Source organism: Trachypithecus francoisi, unplaced genomic scaffold, assembly GCF_009764315.1.
Source record: "Trachypithecus francoisi isolate TF-2019V2 unplaced genomic scaffold, Tfra_2.0 Lachesis_group10, whole genome shotgun sequence".
In the NCBI taxonomy this organism is placed as follows: Eukaryota; Metazoa; Chordata; class Mammalia; order Primates; family Cercopithecidae; genus Trachypithecus; species Trachypithecus francoisi.
In genome coordinates this window covers 113,433,216-113,455,480 of record NW_022681455.1, presented here as the reverse complement: position 1 = coordinate 113,455,480, position 22,265 = coordinate 113,433,216, and the positions used below count along the sequence as shown (strand labels likewise).

The 22,265-nt window shown below is 42.9% G+C and overlaps 1 protein-coding gene and 1 long non-coding RNA gene across 3 annotated transcripts; one reads left to right on the top strand and one right to left on the bottom strand.

Moving 5' to 3' along the window:
* The first annotated feature begins 384 nt into the window (after positions 1-384).
* LOC117088012 lies at positions 385-7,592 on the top strand. Of its 2 annotated transcripts, none has more exons than XR_004438970.1 (3): positions 385-604; positions 1,426-1,573; positions 7,403-7,592. It is a non-coding gene; the product is annotated as an uncharacterized LOC117088012 (long non-coding RNA). The 2 variants fall into 2 exon arrangements; XR_004438969.1 differs by lacking the exon at positions 7,403-7,592 and adding an exon at positions 4,648-4,692 and having other exon boundaries at positions 390-604.
* TAT (tyrosine aminotransferase) lies at positions 2,211-12,612 on the bottom strand. The gene is made up of 12 exons (XM_033218903.1): positions 12,531-12,612; positions 11,391-11,637; positions 11,131-11,235; positions 8,791-8,858; positions 7,797-7,955; positions 7,453-7,591; positions 6,890-6,942; positions 5,962-6,114; positions 5,548-5,676; positions 5,138-5,221; positions 3,996-4,094; positions 2,211-3,571 (listed from the first exon to the last, which is right to left on the bottom strand). The coding sequence occupies exons 2-12, from the start codon at positions 11,623-11,625 to the stop codon at positions 3,431-3,433; spliced, it is 1,365 nt and encodes a 454-aa protein (XP_033074794.1). The 5' UTR covers positions 11,626-11,637; positions 12,531-12,612; the 3' UTR covers positions 2,211-3,430.
* Positions 12,613-22,265: the final 9,653 nt, after the last annotated feature.

The following is a 22,265-nucleotide window of genomic DNA, read 5'->3' as shown; positions in this document are numbered from 1 at the left end:
GGGGTGGATTTTTTTTCTGGCTGAGTAGAGATCCTAATGTCAGGCACTGCGGACAGTGAGGGCCACGATTCTTTGGAGAAAAGTTCCAGGGGTCTATACCATTGGAAACTAACACCAGCTAAAAGGATTTTCTGCTCTGCGTCACAACTCATGGAAGTTGCTGGTTCTGATCTAGAGCTGGGAAAGGTAAACAGGTGATTACAAAGCCGAGGATGTTTTATCAACTTCCTGGAACAATTCCACCAGTCAGAGCCCAAAAGGAGGAAAAGAAACTCGAAGCAGGGTGTGACCAGGGTAGACAGGCTGAAAAAGGAAACAAAATGTAACATCCTAAGAGAAAGTAGGGGCGGAATAAAGGAACTAACCTTCGCCCGCAGCTCAGATTCTACGCCGGCGCCCGGAGCAGTGCCCTGTTGCCTAGCGACGGCGCATGCACACTGAGCAACGCGAGCCCCTAAACACGCATCCGCGCCTGCGCAGTCGCAGGTCGCCCAGGGTCGGGATGCTGAAGTCGGCCGGGGACTGCCGTTAAGGCGCTTGGTACCACCCCATGTTGATACTCTCCAGTTACCCTGTAGGCGGGTCTCGGTCACAGAAAGAAAAGGTGAATTCGCAGCTGAGAGCCCTCCTCTCTCCGACTTTTTTTTTTTTTTTTTTTGAGACGGAGTTTCGCTCTGTCACCCAGGCTGGAGTGCAGTGGCGCGATCTCGGTTCACTGCAACCTCTGCCTCCCGTGTTCAAGCGATTCTCCTGCCTCAGCCTTCTAAGTGATCAGCCCGCCTCGGCCTCCCAAAGTGCTGGGATTACAGGCGTGAGCCACCGCGCCCGGCCGTCTCCGATCTTTACATGCATTCTTCGTGTTATCTGAAGACACTCTGACGCCACCACCCAAAGCAACTGGCAGTTGACTCTCGGGAATTTTAAGCTTGTGTGGGAAGCAGCCGCCGCCCGGTAGTTCCTTTTTTATCTAGAGACACCCGGGACGTGGGGGACACCCCAGCAATGCCATCCCTCCTTTGACCTCCATAGCGCGCAGAACTACAAAGTTGAGTAATAGTTGATTTGAAAAAAGGAAAAGTGCGTACACACACACACACACACTTACATAGGCACAGGATAATCGCAAAGTATGACCAGCAACTGATAACTGATTTCCTCAGGGGAGAAGAAAGTGGGTGGCTGAAGGACAGGAATGAGAAAGGACAGTTGCGTTTTTTTGTATCGTTTGAAATTGCCCAGTGTGCATGTGTTCTTTTTAAATGTTGGAAGAGCCGTTGGCTCCCTTATCAAATTGTACATACCAAGGAAACTTAGGAATTTAAGAACTCTCAGTAGGATTCTGTAATGCTGGGTAGAAGTTTCTGTACGTGTGAAGCTAAAACGTCTTTTGTAAATCAGGGAGTCTTCCTGTTTATTTCTGGTTAGAGATCTTTGGGAGCTTGGATGGAGGAACAGGAAAAGAGGAGCCTGGCTTTTTTGGAAAATTGGCAGCGGTGACATACGGGAAACTGAAATCTTTATCTCATCTCATCCTTTGTATATTCATTTTGGATTTGCTGAAGAAAATTAAAAGGTAAATTTTGCTGTGAGCTCAGTGAACTCAAACATCAATTGAAAGGGAACATATGCTGTTTATTTTTGTGAAGGACATTAATTGGCAGGGTTGAGTCCTGAAGTTCCTCTTTTAGATAAGGAAAATTTCCCTTGCTGAGAAATCTCTAGACTGGTTGTGATAGATTCCTAACCCCCAACCTTGAAAGGTAACTTAAGGCTCCCTACTCTAAGGGAAGGACTAAAGAAAATAATTAAACAGGCAACTGTGCCTACAAAGATTTGCAAAAAAAAAAAATAGGACACTTCTCATTCGTGGGGTCAAGCCAGAGGCATCAACTTTGTGACCTAGTGAGTGGTTAGTGGATCTAAGCAAGGGTAGTAACTTGGGTCCAGAGATTACGGATCCAAAAAGTTGAAAATTAAAGACAAAGGCCAGAGGTTATAACTTACTGCCTCTTGATTTGCCTTGTTTGTAAGTAGGAAGCCAGAAGTTGAGCTCCCAAATAAAATGTTTTAGGAATTGTGTTTCTTAACTCCAGAAGCCAGTACATTTACAAAGAAGTAAATGAAACCTCATAGGTAATGAAACATTGAGACTGAGCAGTGCCTGGGATTAGAAATTCCCAAACAGGAGAAAAAAACACATCACAGAAGAGTCATACTTAGTAAAGTTTATTAAAAAAAAAAAAAAGAAAAACAATAATGTATGCCCTCGGCAAAATAAAAGATCTCGTCAATATAAATGTTTCTTAGAAAATGTATGAAAACATAATATAATATATATTAATAAATCAATATTAACATTACAGCAAAAGTAATAATGATCATATAACAAGGACAAGTGAAGATATTTCTCGCCCTTACACAGTAGTATTTCTGGAAGGTCTCTGATTCCTGCTTACTCTAGTACAGACGTGCTATCACTTTAAGAAAGCCTGATGCCGCTAGGCGTGGTGGCTCATGCCTGTAATCCCAGCACTTTGGGAGACCCAGGCGGGCAGATTGCCTGAGGTCAGGAGTTTGAGACCAGCCTGGCTAACATGGTAAAACTTTGTCTCTACTAAAAATACAAAAATTAGCCGGGCATGGTGGCACATGCCTATAGTCCCAGCAACTCGGGAGGTTGAGGCAGGAGACTCGCTTGAACCTGGGAGGCGGAGCTTGCAGTGAGCAGAGATCGCGCCACTGCACTCCAGCCTGGGTGACAGAGCAAGACTCCGTCTCCAAAAAGAGAAAAAAAAGAAAGCCTGATGCACACAAATCTAAATTTAGGAGGTCAATCAATTAAAGGATATTCATTTGCATCACAATTCTTTACTCCCCCCAAAAATCAATAAAAAGTTAAAATAGCAACGTTTCCTAATGTGTTTAAAATGTAATTAACCAAATACATGTGTCCCCAACTTCTTTCCAGTTGTAATTCTATTGCATAAAGTGAGGTATACCTGAAGTGAGGCAGTAAGAGCGTTGACCTTCAGACCTGCCTGGAGAGAGTGTGTTCTTTCTTAGAGTCTGAGGAAATGGTTGGGGGCATAAGTTCTCTCGATCTTTTTCTTTTCCCTCATCCTGAGCTCTTATTTTCTTGTCTCAACTGCTTTCTGGTAAACTTTGTTCACCTGGTACTTTCAAGAAAAAAAGGAGGAAATCTTATGACAGGGAAGCAGATTAATGAATTAGTGAGTCACTCCAGCAGCGCCGAGCAAGGGAGAATCTGGGATGTGATCGTACTTGGGGAAAAGCAGGAACAATCTTAAATTCTTGACATGGTGCATCTGAGGCCCCTCTCCCAGTAGGGCCACCTGAGTCCCTGAGGAGCCGCAAGGCCTAGTCCAGCCCTCCCCAGATGGGACACATCCTCAGGAGAATGGATGCAGGCCTATTTATCACACTCCTCCTGGCTGCCTTCAGCACAATGGTAGTGCTGCTCACAGAACTCCTGGATCCGGCTGCACGCCTCCAGCATCATCACCTCGGGGACTGTGATGACCACTCGGATGAAATTCGGGTACTCGAAGCACTAAAAGAAAAGTCTGTTACTTTCAGAGCAATTGAGTCTGGTACTGGACGACCCTAAAATGGTCAGGACCCTGATCCACAAGAAGTGGTACCATTTCATCAGGGTCATCAGTTCATTCAGTTCCCATCACTGGAATGCTAAGTCAGCAACTGAGTTCATTCATCTTAAAAGGACTTGTGGGACAGGCTCGATTTCCTCTCACCTAGAACGTTTGTTTACAACTTTTCTTCCCAATATGGATGGAATTATGATCGGGGGGAGAAGCAAATTTTAAATAGACTCCAATGAGACACATCAGTTTGAATCTTTTCAAATGAGAAGACATTTTGTTGGAGGAGAAAAGGTCAGGCTAAAAACCAGCTCAGAGCTTGCTCTTGGGGCTCTAGAAACTGTTGAGAATGTCCTGAGAGATACAAGCACCCACCGTTGCTGGGAGGCAGTGGACAGACTGTTCAGCAACTAACCGCTCCGTGAACTCCACATCGTTCTCAAATTCTGGGAAATGTTCCATCTCAATTCCAACCTATACCAACAGGAGGGAGAGGCCAACTTATCAGAAGGAGGGAGAACAGGCCAATTTCCTATGCCAGAAATTAAGATAGGGGCTACTTTAAAAGATATCTTGGAACTGTACTACTGATCCCTGATAAATAAGAGGGCTAATACTTATGGAATTTTTCTCAGGGAAGAGAGAATATATTTTTATTAATAATTTATTAAAGAGTTCCTTCCCAGGCGCTGATAAATAAAAGCTGGAAATAGAATGCTAGTATGTCTCAAAAGAGACACTATTAGCATTAGGGCCAGGCAATTCTTTATGGCATGAGACTAGCCCACCCCTTGCAGGGTATTTAACATCCCTGACCCACAAAATGGCAGCCCCTAGTCATTCTGAAAACAAACAAAATCCCCATGCATTCCCAGATACCCTTAGGGAACCAGTATCACTCCCAGTTGAGAATTACAATGGTATAAAAAGCCTCTTATTTGTGTCTTAAATCTTCCCTGTATCTACATATATAAAATGATTCTCTGTACTGAAGAAATAAATCTTTTTTTTTTTCTCATCTTTTCAGGTGGGGTCTCACTCTGTCTCCCAGACTGGAGTGCAGTGGCATGAGCAGGGTTCACTACAGCCTCGACCTCCCAGGCTCAAGTGATTCTTCCATCTCAAGCCTCCTGAGGAGCTGGGACTACAGGAGTGTGCCACCACGCCCAGCTAATGTTTTTTATTTCTCGTAGAGACAACAGGGTTTCACCATGCTGCCCAGGCTGGTCTCTAACTCCTGTGCTCAAGTGATCCGTCCACCTTGGCCTCCCAAAGTGCTGGGATTGCAGGCGTGAGCCACCATGCCCTGCCTAATTCAGTCATTTAAAGAGTTTTATGAGAACTGATAGAGGCTAAATTACTTCAGTGGGACAATTCAGAATAAGACAACTCCTAAACTGCCTGGCGCAGGAGGCTAGCTGGTTGTCTTTGTACCCTGCGTAGTGGCAATTCTGCTGAATGACTGCCCTTTGCCTTACAACATGCATAGATCTAGGGCCTGCCACCCACATACTCACCATGAGGTACATGGCACCAGAAGGGCGGACTGGCCGGAGTCCAGGGATGGCAGCCAATGCCCCAAAACAGAGATCAGCACTGGACTACAAGAGGAGGCAAGGAGAAATCAAGGATCAAAATTTAAGTAAAAGACAAGTCATTAAAAATAGACCCCTCGTTGAAGACTGAGAATGTAGGCGTGATGTTCTGGCATAAGGAGTGAAAAAGAAAAAGCTCTATCACTTGAAGCTTTTCACCAGGGGCAGAGAGAATGGCCGGAAGTGAGAAACATGTGGGTGGATGCTTACACCGATGCCATTTCCTAATATTGGAACATGGCTCCAGAAAGGAGAACCAATTATTCCTAATTCCACAGGTGGCATTCTCTGACTCCCAAACTCCCCAAGTGGAGGGCAGGAGCTGCCCGTACCTTGAGAAAGCTCAGAGTGTTGTGGTAAAACTCTTCCGGGGTGCGACGTAGGATGCTTTTCAGAGCTCCCTGGACAATGGTACAGGGTCCCAAGATGCGCTGACTCAGCTTTGCCAGCCCATCTCGGATCTAAAAGACAGACACAAGAAACATGTTGTTTAGCTTTTCTTAAGCATCCCTGTCTTAGGATTTCTTGTTCTGACCTTTCTATCAGATTTTTAATATTGGGAAGTGATGGTGTCTAGTGGCGTTCTTAGATCAGACCCTCTGGGTTCATAGCCCAGCTTTGCCACACACCTGCTGTGTGACTGACAAGGAGAAAAAAAAAGAAAAAAAGCCTCCCTTGTTCCACTGTGCTCATGAAGTAAATATATACCCCAAATTACACATACTCTTTCACCATATTGTTCTTACCTCATTGCCAAAAATGTCTCTTCGGTCATGAATGAGGATCCAGCCCAACCTCCAGCCAGGAACCAGCCAGCGCTTGGCCAGCCCTCCACAGGACAGGATGGGGACATCGGTGCTAAGGGTGGCCAGTGGTTCATATTTGCAATCCGAAAACACCTGAGAAGAGGTACTGGTTGTGGTTGTTTTCTTGTCTACTTCTCACTGCAATGCCAGATCCCATGCCTCCCACCTGTTTCCTTCTATCACTAGGGACAGGTCCTTGGATTAATGGGATCATCCCTACCCTGAAGCATGATTGGGATTGCAAGAGGCTTCAAAGGGGACTACACAAAGACATTTAATTTGGTATCTGGACTGGATTAAAGGAAGCCTAAAATAAGGAAACTGAACCTAGCCCAGTAATATTTACAACTCTATGAAGCTGACTCTATGAAATTCCTGTCTATTGGAGTTAGAGATTTAAAATATGAGTCCACAATCTCTTATCTGAAATTCCTGAGGCCAGGTATGTTTCATAATCCAGAATGGTTTGGGCTTTAGAAAGGCCATGTAGCACATTTACCGTATGTTATGTAACACTCCCAGAGCTGTCTAGGATAGTAACCCAAATCAAGAATATTGACATTTCTGCCATTTTCCCCACACTCTTAACAAATATATAGATCCATAAGTGGGAAAAATAAAAATTTACAAATATCAGGTCAAATCAGGTTTTGCAACCAAATGAATTCCAAGAATGTTTGGATTTCCAAAGTTCTTTGGGTTTCGGAAAACTGGCTAAGGAGTTATGGGTCTGTATATTTGTTAAAAGTGCAGGGATACTGATTTGCTGTAATGAAACAATTAGGAGTTGCTTCCGATTATTCCACTTCTAAAGTTTTCATAAAATAATTTGAGATTATTGTAGTGATATATCCTGATCAAGACTCACCATGTCTCCATAGATCTCATCAGCTAAGATGGGGACACACTGCCGTGCAGCCACTAAAAATAAAAGAAACATGCTGAAATCAGTTTTAATGTGAATTGCTTTATCATGTAATAGTCACATAATATCATGTAATTTCCCTATCCCGTAATATTAAGAAGTTACCATTCTTAAAGAGGAAGACAAAAAGCACAAAGTGTGCTTTGCATTTGATGTTTGTGTGTTTTGTCTTCCTATTTAAGAACTGTAAATTCTTAATATACTCTTCCAGAGTGCAGAGCCTGAATTCGCCATTTAAGTAACTAGATATTTCAGACCCTATCTTCAAGATGATGGGAGTGATGAAGAGGCAAGTATTATTCTTTTTTCTCCTGGGAGTGATAAAGAGATAAGGATTTCTTCTTTTAGGCAAGCCCTACCACTCCTATCGCACAGTATTGATGAGCGACATCAATGGAGCTCCCCACCTCCACCCCAGGGTTGGAACTTGACTGCTTTTGTCATTTCACACAACAGCTGAAGGATTCTGTCCCCACCTCGTCCTCTGTGAAGTCTGCTGGACATACCTGCCAGAATCTTCTGAAGATGACGTTTGCTGAACACTGACCCACAGGGGTTTGATGGATTATTGACAATGAGACAAGCTGTCTTTTCATCAATCAGAGATTCCAGTTGTTTCAGATCAATTTCCCAAGACTTCTCTGGCTGAAGAGAAAGAAAGGATGAGACTAAGATGATTCTGAAACATTTAGAGGGAATCCTCACTTATCTCAAGGGTCCAGTGTAAGCAATAAAGTCTGTCTCCGGCTTCAGCCACCACTTTGAGACCTTCCTCTGCTGAAGTAATGGTCATATATTTTTTACAGGTTAGTTACTGAGCATTTGAGTCTAAGATTAAAAAGTCATTTACCAACAAATTGTAGAGTTTGACCTCAATTCCCATAGATTCAGCCAGAGTCCTGTAGAGAGAGAAACCAGGTCTTGGAACCAGGATGTTTTGCCCTGGGTTGGCCAACACAGCTAGACACATTTCAATAGCCTGACTGCAGCCACTTGTCAGAATGACATCCTGTGAAGCAAATAAAAGGTTAATTTCATTAGGGATTCCAACAGCAACAGGAGAAAAGAAGTTGTCAGGTGGGTGAATTGGGAGCAATTGTGAACTTCCTTTAACAAGTGGTAAGTAGTAGGAAATGTACTAAGCCAAAACCAAAAGAAATTTATATATGTTGATAACTATTGTTGAAATGTTGGCCACTTAAATCACTTTAAAAAGGACAGGTTGGCTGTGACTCAGCAGACTTCCATGAGAGAGCATGCTGGCCTTGGACCTTTTTCGCCTGGTTATTTATTTATAGAGATTTGAAGCCTGGCTCTTCTCTGACATAGAGGGACAGACACATATTATGTTAGAAAATGCTGACCCCACACAGTAGACTATAGAGGGAAGGACATCATTTAAACTTGGCACTGCCATCAATTCAGCATGTCCTGGTACTTCTATCTTTCTCTCTAAATGACCTTACAGTAAATGAGAAAAGCTACAATTTTTTTTTAAAGACCCTATTGGTAAAATTTTTTAAAATAATTTTTTGGTGTTTATGAGTTATTCTCAAATGATCTTTTACAGACAATCAAATATGGTGCTCTCTGGATCCTTTCAGCCTCCTTGAGACAGACACCACATTAAGTTGTATGGGATGGTCATTATCACGCTGTAATGACATTAACTGTAATCACTGATTAGTGACCCCACTATCTGAAAAGTCTTCAAATTGCTAAAGGGAAATTATTCTCAGCTTTTCCGCCTCTGACACCTGTACTTCTTGTGGAACAGAAACTAGGAAAAGAGAGGATAGTTTACCCTAAATTGCTTCAGAGCTGGTGTTTTGTATAAGGCTCACCTTAGCTTCTAGGGGTGCCTCGGGACAGTGGTAATAAGAAGCAATCTCCTCCCGACTGGATAGGAAGCCTGAAAGAAAAGAGTGGAAAGTGGAGCTTTTTTGGTTTTTAGAGACTGTGTCTCACTCTGTCTCCTGGGCTTGGAGTGCAGTGGCACAGCCATAGCTCACTGCAGCCTCAAATTCCTGGGCTCAAGGGATCCTCCCACCTCAGCCTCCTGAGTAGCTGGGACTATAGTTGTGCACCCCCACACTCAGCTAATTTTTGATTTTTTTTTTTTTTTTTTTTTTTTTTTTTTTTTTGTAGAGACAGAATCTCCCTCTGTTGCCCAGGCTGATTTCAAATTCCTGGGCTCAGGGGCTTCTCCCACCTCAGCCTCCTGAAAGTGCTGGGATTACAGGGGTGAGCCACCGTGCCTGGCCAGAAGATGAAGTTTTCATCCCCGAACTGACAGCTATGCCCTGGAGGTCCAGCGTGGGTTTCAGGCTGCCTCTGCCCCTGCTCACAGGGCATTCTATTTAGTTAAGCTCTCAGCCACTGTGGATAAAGGAGATTCACTTCACATTTTATGTTTTACAATTTTAGTATAAGCACAAATTTATAAACGATAACAAGGAAGAGCTCCCCAAATACTCTGCACCATCTTGATTTCTGTGATTATGTTTTATTCTGTGTAAAATAAGGATTTCTATTATTCCTAAATCTTTTTTACGGACTGTATTTTTTAAGAAGTTGTCATCACTGGGTGTGGTGGCTCATGCCTGTAATCCCAGCACTTTGGGAGGCCGAGGTGGGTGGATCACCTGAGGTCAGGAGATTGAGACCAGTCTGCCCAACATGGAGAAACCCCATCTCTACTAAAAATACAAAAATTAGCTGGGCCTGGTGGCGCGTGCCTGTAATCCAAGCTACTCAGGAGGCTGAGGCAGGAGAATCGCTTGAACCCAGGAGGTAGAGGTTGCGGTGAGCCGAGATCGCGCTACTGCACTCCGCCTGGGCAACAAGAGCAAAAAAAAAAAAAAAAAAAGAAGTTGTAATCAATGCATTCAATTCATGTGGTCCATTTTAAGTTTTTTATGTTATGTAATATTCCTATCAGTATTTTGTACAAATTTTTATTTCAAATTAGTTTTGTACAATATTTCCAAATGTTGGCTTACAAGCTTGAAGTATCAGCAGTTTCATGCCCATCCTAACATTTTGCAAAATTTATATTCAAAAAGACAAGTTAGCAAGGCTAGAGGCACTATTTCATAATGTTTACTAATTTAATGGGTACAGACAGGTCTCTCAAAATTATACAAATCAGCACTTCTTTAATTACTAATGAGGAAGAACACGTTTTTAGATATATATTAACACCTGTATCTCCTTTGAAATGAAATGTTCAGAACCTTTGAACATTTGTCAAATGGAGATTTGGTTTTGGTTTCTCAGGTTAAACCAGTTTCCTAATACTTTGGATATTAAAGTCATTAGAAACTTTTCTTATAACTTGACTTTTGGTCTTGATTTTGTTTTTATTTTTGTTGTATGAAACTTTATAAAATGTAAGTAATCAACCGAAAAACCACGAAGTCCCCGATATAATTCTTTAAAGTGTTTTTAAAATTTGATTTTATCATGAAACTGGAGTTTTATTCTGCATTAAGAATATGTTTCTATGTACACATAAGGAAAAAAATGTTCAACATTGAAAGTCAAGCAATCATGTACTTTACCAAAATATTCAGGGTAGAAATTTTTAATAGATGGAGAGAATTAAACCTAAAAAGGAGTCATTTCAATCTATCAGAAACAACCTTCTATCCTTCAGTTTGACAGCCCATTTTTTGTTGTTCTTGGGTGTTTATTTGTTTGTTTAACCTCTTTAGTCTTAAATAGTAACAATTGCATTTCAGTGTGCTCAGGACCATAAGGAAAATAGGCTTTCAATACCTAGAGAAGCAGAAATGAAGCAAAGGAGCTATGTACACAGGGAAATAAGTAAATCCATTTAGGACCTAGAGGCTCAGCAAACACGAAGCTCCTGCCAGACTCAAGGCCTTCAAATTAGAATTAGTAATGATAGGATAGGCACTTTACTTGACAAATAAGTATGTTTGGGAGCCCAGAGGGGAAGCGCCCATATGCTAAAGAAAGCCAGGAAAGAAGTTGGACCTTGATGCCTTGTATTTAAGCATTCCGAGACCCCTTTTCCAAATCCAAAGGGCCATGTAATCTTAGCCTCTCCTTAGGAATTATGCATCAGGAAAGTGAAGAGAATTACTAGACATTTGGTCCTGTTATTATAGCACTAAAGATTTGGCAGCCACCAGGTATGGGGTGTCGGAGGGGCTTACCGATGGATGGGGCATAGCCATTGTATTTGCCCGAGTCCAGGGCATCTTTCATTGCCTGGGTAACTTCAGGATCTGTAGGCAGGTTTCCAAACACAGTAGGGTCCCCTTTTTATGGGAGGAAAAAACAAAAGGAGCCAAGAGGTTATTCTCCCATATTCAGTACTTAGACTCACCCCCAACTCCCATTTTCTCCAACCAGCCTGTGAACATGAGAGTAGAGGGGGACAATGACAGCCCCTCAGTAGTGTCCCCCAACTCACCAATGGACAGAGAAATCATGGTTTTGTTTGGATTTGGTTTCACCTTCATGTTGTCCACAATGGCTCGGATGGGGTTGAAAGTTTTGTCGGCCATGTCTGAGGGCCTCACAGACCACCTGGTATTCCTGCCTTTCATTTTCCCCGGCACAGAGCTTCTCCCACCAACGTTGACATGCACATCCAGAATTGAGGGAAGGTTGCCTTTGCTGCTCATCGGAATCACGTATGGGTCCATCACTAGCGAAGCCTGCAAGGGGAAAGAAGGTCCCTGTGATGTTGAAAACAGCCCTTGGCCGGGCGCGGTGGCTCAAGCCTGTAATCCCAGCACTTTGGGAGGCCGAGACGGGCGGATCACAAGGTCAGGAGATCGAGACCATCCTGGCGAACACAGTGAAACCCCGTCTCTACTAAAAATACAAAAAACTAGCTGGGCGAGGTGGCGGGCGCCTGTAGTCCCAGCTACTTGGGAGGCTGAGGCAGGAGAATGGCGGGAACCCGGGAGGCAGAGCTTGCAGTGAGCTGAGATCCGGCCACTGCACTCCAGCCTGGGCGACAGAGCAAGACTCCGCCTCAAAAAAAAAAAAAGAAAAAAGAAAACATAGCCCTGGGAGAGAGGAGCTACATTTGGACCTAAACATTGGGGTGACTTCACTAAAAGTGTCTTTCCAAACTCTCTCTTTTTTTTTTTCTACTTTCTCTCATAAAGTAGCTTTACTATGAATGAGGGGAGTTTTAAGACTTTTTACTGAGATGGAAAATAAAGCAAGAACCCATCATACTTAAGTAAGATTTGCTACATGCATCTGCAATTCCTGTCAAAGCTTAGCCATGCTCTATGTGAAACCAAGAAGGAATAACATGAAAATTATTCATCAATCAAAGCATAGGTGCTCCCTCCTTTCCATGCGAGCCTATCCAAGAAAATCTACCTAATGCTTCTTGTCATCTGCAGAGAACCAGGAAGAACCACTCCATCTTGTTAGAAGTTCCATGTAAATATCATTGTTAGTAAAAGTAAAACCTTATCCCATAAGGATCCTACAGCCCTAGTTGGAAAAAGAAATCAATACACCAAAAAGAAAAAAGTGAACAGCCCAGTCAATCGCCACTGCCTGATCAGCTTGGGCTTGAGATTTTTACCTTCCAAGTAAAGGAGAAAGCAGCCTCCAAGAAGCGAACCCTGAAAGCTCCCTTAGCTCTTCTTTGACAGGTTACAGTGGCAATGAATTCAGATGCAAATCCTGACTCCTGAAATAGTCTCCACAAACGGGCGTTGAGCCTGAAACTGTCATGCCATTGGTTGGGAATGAGAGCTCAGCAACCAGCCCTCCCCTCAGCTTCTTTCCTCCTCTCCCCTCCTCATTGCCTCTTATCCCTAAGCCCACCTCTCACCCTCAAAGCAGGAATTTGTCCTCACTTCAAGCATCTGGAATTCTCCTGTGTTAACTCTTTCTGGGCACTTGGTGAGATGATTTGAGAATATCTACTGTCAGAGGGTAGTTCTTATTACAGCTGATAGCTTTTATTAAAAATTTTTTATTGTTACAAAACAGCCTGTTAAAATTTTAACAGTACAGAAATATATAAAGTAAGAAGTGAGCATTCTTCTTTGCACCTGCTCCCTGTACACTTCATTCTCACTCCCAGGGGTAGAGGGTGGTAATGGTCAGGCTCTTTCTGTCCATTCAGAGATAGACACATTAGATATAGGTGCATAGATACATAATTTTATAGATTTCAAAATGCAGATAGGATCGTGCTCTACACCTTGTTTGGTAACTTTTTTTTTTTTTTTTTTTTTTTACTTCCTACATCTTGGACACCCCTCCTTGTCAATCCACAAAGTTTTGCTCCAATCAGAATAAATTGGGCACTTAAGTTCCATTCAACAAATATCTGAAAAGCACAGGGTTTCCAAGGCAGCAGAAACCTGTGCAGTTTTATCCTTGCACTGCGCGTGAATTCTTCACTTACCTCCTATGGTTATTGGAAGAATTTAAAATGTCAGGTGTGATCTACACAAAACAACTTTGCTAAGCAAAACACAAGGTCCACAGCCAAAATCTCAACATTCCTGTAAGCAGATGGAAACTACCACCCACTGAAGGGTTAGGAGAAGCCTCAGTGGTCTCCCCAGGGCTGACATCCTATCTGTGTATTTGTTGGAAGACAAAGATTTTTCACATCAGTTTGTTCTTCTCCATCCACTTTTCAGGGAGTCAAGCCTCCAGTGGGGTTGAATATAGTAGTTCCCCCTTATCCACGGGGAGCTCACTCCAAGACCTCCAGTGCATGCCTGAAATTATAGATGTCTGAAATCATTGGTAGTACTGAACCCTAGGTACGCTATGTTTTTCTTATACAGTAATGGCAGGTAACGTCTATAGCATGGATACACTAGACAAAATTATTCACGTCTTGGGCCAAGGGCATCCTTGTCATAAATGTTAGTTTACATATTTTATTATTTCCTTAAGACAGATTTCTATACATGGACTGTGTTGAAAAGAATAAGCATTTTCTCTTTTATGATTTTAGTAAATATGATATATCCTTATGTAATAAATTCAAATAGAGATATACATGAATTAAACGTTGATCACCTTCCCTCCCTGCATTCCCATTTCATATAAAAAAAATTTCTAGTCATTTCTTGTGTATCCTTCCAAATGTTTTCTATGTTTATTACAATACGTATATAGCTGGTTTGGGAGTTGCTAAAAAAATAGAGACTAAAAGTGGTCTATAGTTGCACTGTCTAATATCGTAGCTACTAGCCATAAGTGGCTGTTGAATACTTGAAATGTGGCTGGTCTGAATTAAGATGTGTTGTTGTGGCTGGGCGCAGTGGCTCACGCCTCTAATCCCAGCACTTTGGGAGGCCGAGGCGGGCGAATCACGAGGTCAGGAGATAGCAACCATCCTGGCTAACACAGGGAAACCCCATCTCTGCTAAAAATACAAAAAATTAGCCAGGCATGGTGGTGGGCGCCGGTAGTCCCAGCTACTCGGGAGGCTGAGGCAGGAGAATAGTGTGAACCCGGGGGGCGGAGCTTGCAGTGAGCCAAGATCATGCCACTGCACTCCAGCCTGGGCAACAGAGCGAGACTCCGTCTCAAAAAAAAAAAAAAAAAAATGATGTGTTGTTGTAAAATACATATCAGGTTTCAAAGACTTAGTATAAAAAAAGAATATTAAAGATCTCATAATAATTTTATATGATTACAAGTTTAAAGAATATTTTGGGGCCGGGTGTGGTGGCTCACACCTTTGGTAATCCCAGCCCTTTGAGAGGCCAAGGTGGATGGATCACTTGAGCTAAGGAATTCAAGACCAGCTTGGGCAACATAGCGAAACCCCGTCTGTAGAAAAAAATACAAAAACTAGTCAGGCATGGTGGAATGCACCTGTAGTCCCGGCTACTTGGGAGGCTGAGGTAGGAGGATCACCTGAGCCCAGGAGGTCAAGGCTGCAGAGAGCTGTGATCATGCCATTGCACTCCAGCCTGGGTGACAGAATGAGACCTTGCCTCAGGGGAAAAAAAAAAAAAAATATATATATATATATATGTGTGTGTATGTGTGTATATATATGTATATATATGTATATGTATATGGTGTACTGAGTAAAATAAAATACAATACATTCTTAAAATTAATTTCACCTATTTTTATGTCTTAAAATATTTCTATTAGGAAATTTGAAGTCACTGTGTGGCTTGCATTCTGTCTATTGGACAGGGCTATTCTGTAGCTTGCTTTTTAAAAAATCTTAATAACGTGTGGGCCAGGCGTGGTGGCTCATGCCTGTAACCCCAGCACTTTGGAGGCCAAGGCAGGCAGAAGTCAGGAGTTCAAGACCAACCAGGCCAATATGGCGAAACCCCATCTCTACTAAAAATACAAAAATTAGCCAGGCACAGTGGTGTGCACTTGTAATCTCAGCTACTCAGGACGCTGAGGAAAGAGAATCATTTGAACCCAGGAGGTAGAGGTTGTGGTGAGCCAAGATTGTGCCACTGCACTCCAGCCTGGGAGAAAGAGTGAGACTCCGTCTCAGAAAATAAAAATAAGTAAAGAATGCGTTGTGTGAACAGCTTTTCCATTTTCATACAGAGGGATCAACTTCATTCTTTTTAATGTCTGCATAGTGTTTATTCTACTCTCATCAGACATGGGGCAGCTTCCAATATTTTTTCCTATTACAAATAAGGCTGGGCGCAGTGGCTCACGCCTGTAATCCCAGCACTTTGGGGGGCCGAGGCAGGCGGATCACGAGGTCAGGAGACCAAGACCATCCTGGCTAATATGGTGAAACCCCGTCTCTACTAAAAATACAAAACATTAGCCGGGTGTGGTGGCAGGCGCCTGTAGTCCCAGCTACTCTAGTCCCAGCTACTCGGGAGGCTGAGGCAGGAGAATGGCATGAATCCAGGGGGCGGAGCTTGCAGTGAGCTGAGATCGCACCACTGCACTCCAGCCTGGGCGACAGAGCCAGATTCCATCTCAAAAAAAAAAATAAATAAATAAAGGCATATCGAATGTCCTTGTACATTTATGATTGACAGAGAACTTTTATGCATATCCTGTTATTTGAGGGATAGTTTCCTAGATGTGGAGTCACATTCCAAATACTGATAGACCTGCTGCCAAAGTGATCAATGACAGACTATACAAAGACGAAAGCAATGCAAATACGTTTAATTTGAACAACCTCTTGGAGTTCAGACTATCTGTCATGACAATATACTGTGCTTTAGAGATGACACAGGTACCCCACTGAGTGTTACTGTAGTGGTTCTCCATGTGGACAGAGACTCAGAGGTGTTAAAAAAATTATTCAATAACACTTGTTAAAGCATGGTAAGGCAGACTTTATTCAGGACCATTCCAATAGCTAGATGGCCCACAGCAATGGATTTTCCAGTGGGGAAGAAAGATTGGATTCAACTCCAAATATGGTGATGGCAAGTGTGGATTTATAGCCAAGGATGGAAAAAGTAAGAGGAATCATCAGGAATAAGGGGGATTCTGCTAAACTGACCTAGAAGGCCAGTGTCAGTGTCATCCTGCTGAAGACAGGTCATGGTGATCAAACATCCCCTGGGGGACGGTGAAGAATGAGGAACCCGGTCACATATGCAGGTTGGGAAATCTTGCCATAATAACTCAGGGTTCTTTGCTAAAACTGGATCTTGCAAGGAAGTGCAGATGGGCTTAGAAGAAGATCCAGAAGCCTGACAAAAGTCTGGTCAATCAGAGAATCTTTGTCAGAGGTTGAGATCATTGGTCTTTAGAAGAGTTAGATCAAGCAAGGATCAGATTTTTCTCAATGTGAGAAGGCTACTATGACTGATTTCTGTCACTCAAGGTTCAGATTTTCTTTTCTTTTTTTTGAGACGGAGTCTCACCCTCCTCACCCAGGCTGGAGTGCAATGGCGCTATCTCAGCTCACTGCAACCTCCGCCTCCCAGATTCAAGCGATTCTCCTGCCTCAGCCTCCTGAGTAGCTGGGATTACAGGCACACACCACCACACCCGGCTAATTTTTGTATTTTTAGTAGAGATGGGGTTTCACCCTATTCGCCAGGCTGGTCTTGAACTACTGACATCAAGTGATCCTCCTGCCTCGGCCTCCCAAAGTGCTGGGATTGCAGGCGTGAGCCACCGCACCTGGCCTCAAGGTTCAGATTTTCAAGGAGACTCAGATCCAACTCCCCTCCCACTTTCACACAGCCTGTAAGATTGGTGTCCTATCTCCAACTGGACATTAGACCAGGAGACTTAGATTATTCCCTTATAGGTTGTGACCCCTGGGGTCTTCCCTTTTTATCTTGGGAGCTCAGGCATTTTGTTATATTTTATCAAGTATGTCTAAATATTTTTGTAATTGAAGATTATCTAGGTTATCCTGTCTTCAGTATAGTCAGAAACGGAAATCTGTCTTCTTCCTTACTTAAAATGTCACTTTGTACTAAATTCCTATATCTTCTTGAATCTGTTTCTGGCATATGCTATTCCAGAATATTCTATCCCAGAATGAACATTCTTACAGTTCTTCATACACACAGCCACGTTGCTTTAAGAAAGGCCATTTACCTTTCTAATAGTAATTGTTTGCAAACCCTGGGAATTATTTTCTTTAAAAAAAAAACTTTACCAAATTGATTGATGGAGGAAAAATGGTATCCAAGTGCTGCTGTTATTTCTGTTAACTCTGTCCCCTCTATTTTAGCGAGGGTGGTCATGTTTCATGTTTCTTTGCTCTTCCCATTTTGTGAATTGTCTGTTCATGTCCCTCACCCGTCTGTCTACAGGGGGACTCATCTTTTTCGTAGGTAGGACTTTGGCCTAGGAAGCCACTGCAAAGCAACAAGACAGCTGCTTTGAGATCACTGGCCCAGTCTCCTCTGTGTCAACCTAACTGGCTGAGACTCGGGTTTACAGATCAAAGAACAGCAACCAGCACAAAATTTTGGCAGGTTGTCCTGCAAATACTGCCACTGACGCAGGATCTGCAGGGCCAAGGGGTGTGTGATGGGGACAAGGGCTGCTGTACCAGAAGTCATCACCATGGACACACCCTTGCCGCGGCTTTGGCAGCTGACAATGAAACCTAAATCAGAGGGAAAACAGACAAGGCAAACAAGCTTTTGTCACGCGCTCTTCTGCAGCTAATGTTTTCCCTTAGTAAAAAGCAGACAGAAGGGCCGGGCGCGGTGGCTCACGCCTGTAATCTCAGCACTTTGGGAGGCCAAGGCGGGCGGAACACAAGGTCAGGAGACCGAGACCACCCTGGCTAACACGGTGAAACCCCGTCTCTACTAAAAAAAAAAAAAAAAAAAAAATTAGCCTGGTGTGGTGACGGGCTCCTGTAGTCCCACCTGGAGGCTGAAGCAGGAGAATGGCATGAACCTGGGAGGCAGAGGTTGCAGTGAACCAAGATCACGCCACTGCACTCCAGCCTGGGAGACAGAGCGAGATTCCATCTCAAAAAAAAAAAAGCAGACAGAGAGAACATGAGAGGACCCAAGTGTACCTGGGAAGCTTTCCTGATGCCAGATAAACTTTACAGTGAAGTCAGGACTCAGTAAACTGTAGAAACACTCGCTGTTGTTTTTTGTTTTAGACAAAGTTTCGTTCTTGTTGCCCAGACTGAAGTGCAATGGCACGATCTCGGCTCACTGCAACCTCCGCCTCCCAGGTTCAAGCGTTTCTCCTGCCTCAGCCTCCCAAGTAGCTGGGATTACAGGTGCCCGCCACCATTCTCGGCTAATTTTTTGTATTTTTAGTAGAGACAGGGTTTCACCATGTTGGCCAGGTTGGTCTCGAACTCCTGACCTCAGGTGATCCACCCACCTCAGCCTCTCAAAGTGCTGGGATTACTGGCCTGAGCTACCGCACCTGGCCTTTTTTTTTCTAAAGCATAAAACTGTTGTTTGCCATTTTGTATTTAAAAATTTTTAGCCGGGCGCGGTGGCTCAAGCCTGTAATCCCAGCACTTTGGGAGGCCGAGACGGGCGGATCACAAGGTCAGGAGATCGAGACCATCCTGGCAAACACAGTGAAACCCAGTCTCTACTAAAAATACAAAAAACTAGCCGGGCGAGGTGGCGGGCACCTGTAGTCCCAGCTACTCGGGAGGCTGAGGCAGGAGAATGGCGGGAACCCGGGAGGCGGAGCTTGCAGTGAGCTGAGATCCGGCCACTGCACTCCAGCCTGGGCGATAGAGCAAGACTCCGCCTCAAAAAAAAAAAAAAAAAATTTAATTGTGGTAAAAAAAAAAAAAAAAACATTAAATTTACCATCTTAACTTTTTTTAAGAGGCAGGGCCTGGCTCTGTTGCCCAGGCTGGAGTACAGTGGTGTGATCATAGCTCACCGCAGCCTCAAACTCCTGGGCTCAAGTGATCCTCATACCCCAGCCTCCAGAGCAGCTAGGACTACAGATGCACACCACCACCCCCTGCCAATTTTTTATTTTATCATAGAGATGGGATCTCACTATGTTGTCCAGGCTGGTCTTGAGCTCCTGGCCTCAAGTGATCCTCCCACATCAGCCTTCCAAAGTAAAGGGATTACAGGCATAAGCCAGTATGCCCAGCCAACTTAAACATTTTTAAATGTACAGTTTAGTTTATTCACATTGTTGCACAACAGATCTCCAGAACTCTTTCATCTTGTGAAACTGAAACTCTGCACCCATTAAGTACGAATTCCTCCTTCAATTTCCCCTTAGCCCTTCACAACCACCTTTCTACTTTCCGATAGAAAAGTATTTGTGAAATAACACCATCACCTAGAGATAACCACTGTTAACCATTTTGCCCACAATTAACATCTTGAAATTTCTACTTTTTTCTAGATACACAGTTGTTTATTCCATGGTTTTCATTTTACAATATATTGTGAACATTTTCCTAAGACTATAAAAATTTTTGTAAACTTGCTTTTCAACAGTCGCCTAAAACCCCAGGGCCCTCATTTTTACAAACCTGTTTCCCACACCCTTTCTTTTCTCCACCTATGCAGATTGGGCATCTATCCCACACCTAGCCCTATCTGGCATCTTGAACCTGAATCAAGTCATGTAATCTTCACATCAGTCCTAGAAGTAGAGCCTGTTTCATTCCCACTTTACAAATGAAAGCTAAGTCACATTGGTAATTGGTGGTGAGTTGGAGTTCAAGCTTCATAATCTGGCTCCAGATCTCACTACACAAGGCTGCCTCTCTTTAGAGGACAAAGTAAGTTAAGAAGCATAGTCTTTTCTTCTCTAAGGAGTATAAAAAGAAAAAACATGAAGACAGAGCCAACTGGGAAAGCCTTAAGAAAATAGTGAATTAACTATGTGGATTGAGCATGGACTACTCTCCGACCTTTTATTGCTCATCTTTCTTAATTATTTTGTATCTTTGTACCCTGAATTATCATTAGTTATCACTCAACTGTTGGGTACAGAGAATGTACATGTTCGACTTCCCCTAGCCGACTGTATGTTATGTGAGGAAGTGCACAGTGGGGACATTCCTAATACTTTCAACATCCTCCTTCATGTCTGGCCCAGCACTTTACAGAAGCCATGTTCAATACTCATTAGCCAGTTGGCAATGAATTACAGTACATAATCCAGAGGGGTAAAAATGGTGGAAGAACTGGTAATTGAAGGGAAACCAAAGTCTTTGCATGTTTGTTGTATTTGTAGATGGTGGGGTGAAGAATTTAGGAGGGATTAAGAGACCAGGTTGGACTTTGATAATGTATAATGCCATACATTTATACAGGGCTTTGTGGTTTGATCTCCCATTCATCACCTCAATTATCTCATGTCATTCTCTCTTTCTCTCTCTCTCTCTCTCTCTCTCTCTCTCTCTCTCTCTCTCTCTCTCAAACATACACATATCCTGTAAGCTAGACAGGGAGAAGGCTGTGAGAATAGAGAGGTGAGCCTGGTTGAGCTTTCTTTTTTTTAGTGAAACTATTTATTTAAAGATTTTCACAGCTAGGTGGTGGCTCACACCTGTAATCTTAGCACTTTGGGAAGCCAAGATGGGCGGATCACCTGAGGTCACGAATTTGAGACCAGCCTGAGCAACAACCCTCTCTCTACTAAAAATACAAAAATTAGCTGAGCGTGGTAGCACGTGCCTGTAATTCCAGCTACACTGGAGGTTGAGGCAGGAGAATCACTTGAACCTGGGAGGCAGAAGTTGCAGTGAGTTGAGATCATGCCACTGCACTTCAGCCTGGGCAATGGAGTGAAACTGTCTCAAAAAAAAAAAAAAAAAAAGAGAGAGAGAGAGAGATTTTCAGAAAAGCTGCAAAGATAGTAGAGTTCCCACATACCTTTCACCCAGTTTCTCCCTGTTTAAACATATTATATTTGCCATGGTAAATTCTTAGTCACAACTAAGAAACAAACATTGGCCCATTAATATTAACTAAACTCCACACTTTATTCAGATCTCACTAGTTTCTCCTACTAACATCCTTTCTCTGTTCCAAGATCCCATCTGGGATATCACATTATATTTAGTGGTCATGTCTCCTTAGTCCCCTCTGGTCTGTGACAGTTTCTTGGACTTTGTTTTTCATGACCTTGGCAGTTTTGGTATAGAATATTCTTGAATTTGGGTTTGTCTGATATTTTTCTCATGGGTTCTGGAAAGACCAGTTGAGTTTTAAAAGTTACAGCCACTCATTCCACATCAGAGCTCTAAAGGTTAAAAAAAATAGAATCTTCATCTGTTTGCTGATTGAAATGCTTGCGGGCCACTTTCTCATGAAGCTTAGCAAATAACATCATCCTGTTTGTTTTGTGCTTTGCATAACCATTTAAACCATGGCCATTAACTCAGTCATTTTCATTTAGTTGGAACTTAGTGTTCCTTCACCTGTGAATGGTTAAAACCTGAATCCCACTCTAGTTCTCAGCGTTCATCAAGAAAGGGTGTCATTTATACTCACAGAGGAAGCCACCAAGAAAATACACTTAGGTTCCTGGGAAATCGTTCTGCATTTTTGCCATTCTGACATTCAGAATAATCTAGAGTCCAAACCATGGTCCAACCTATCAGCCTACCTCTGGACCACAATGTCTTGTTACTTTTGTAGTAACACATTGTTGATTGTGTTTTTCTTAATTGAAGTATAATTCACATACCATAAAATTAATCCTCTTCAAGAGTACAATTCAGTGGCTTTTATTATATTCACAAAACAATACAACCATCACCACTATCCAATTTCAGAACGTTGTTGTCATCCCAGAAGGAAACCCCATGCCCTATCCCATCAGCAGTTACACCAATTTATCTCTGTTCCAGCCCTTGGCAATCACTAATCTACCTTTCACTCTATGGATCTGTCTATACCAG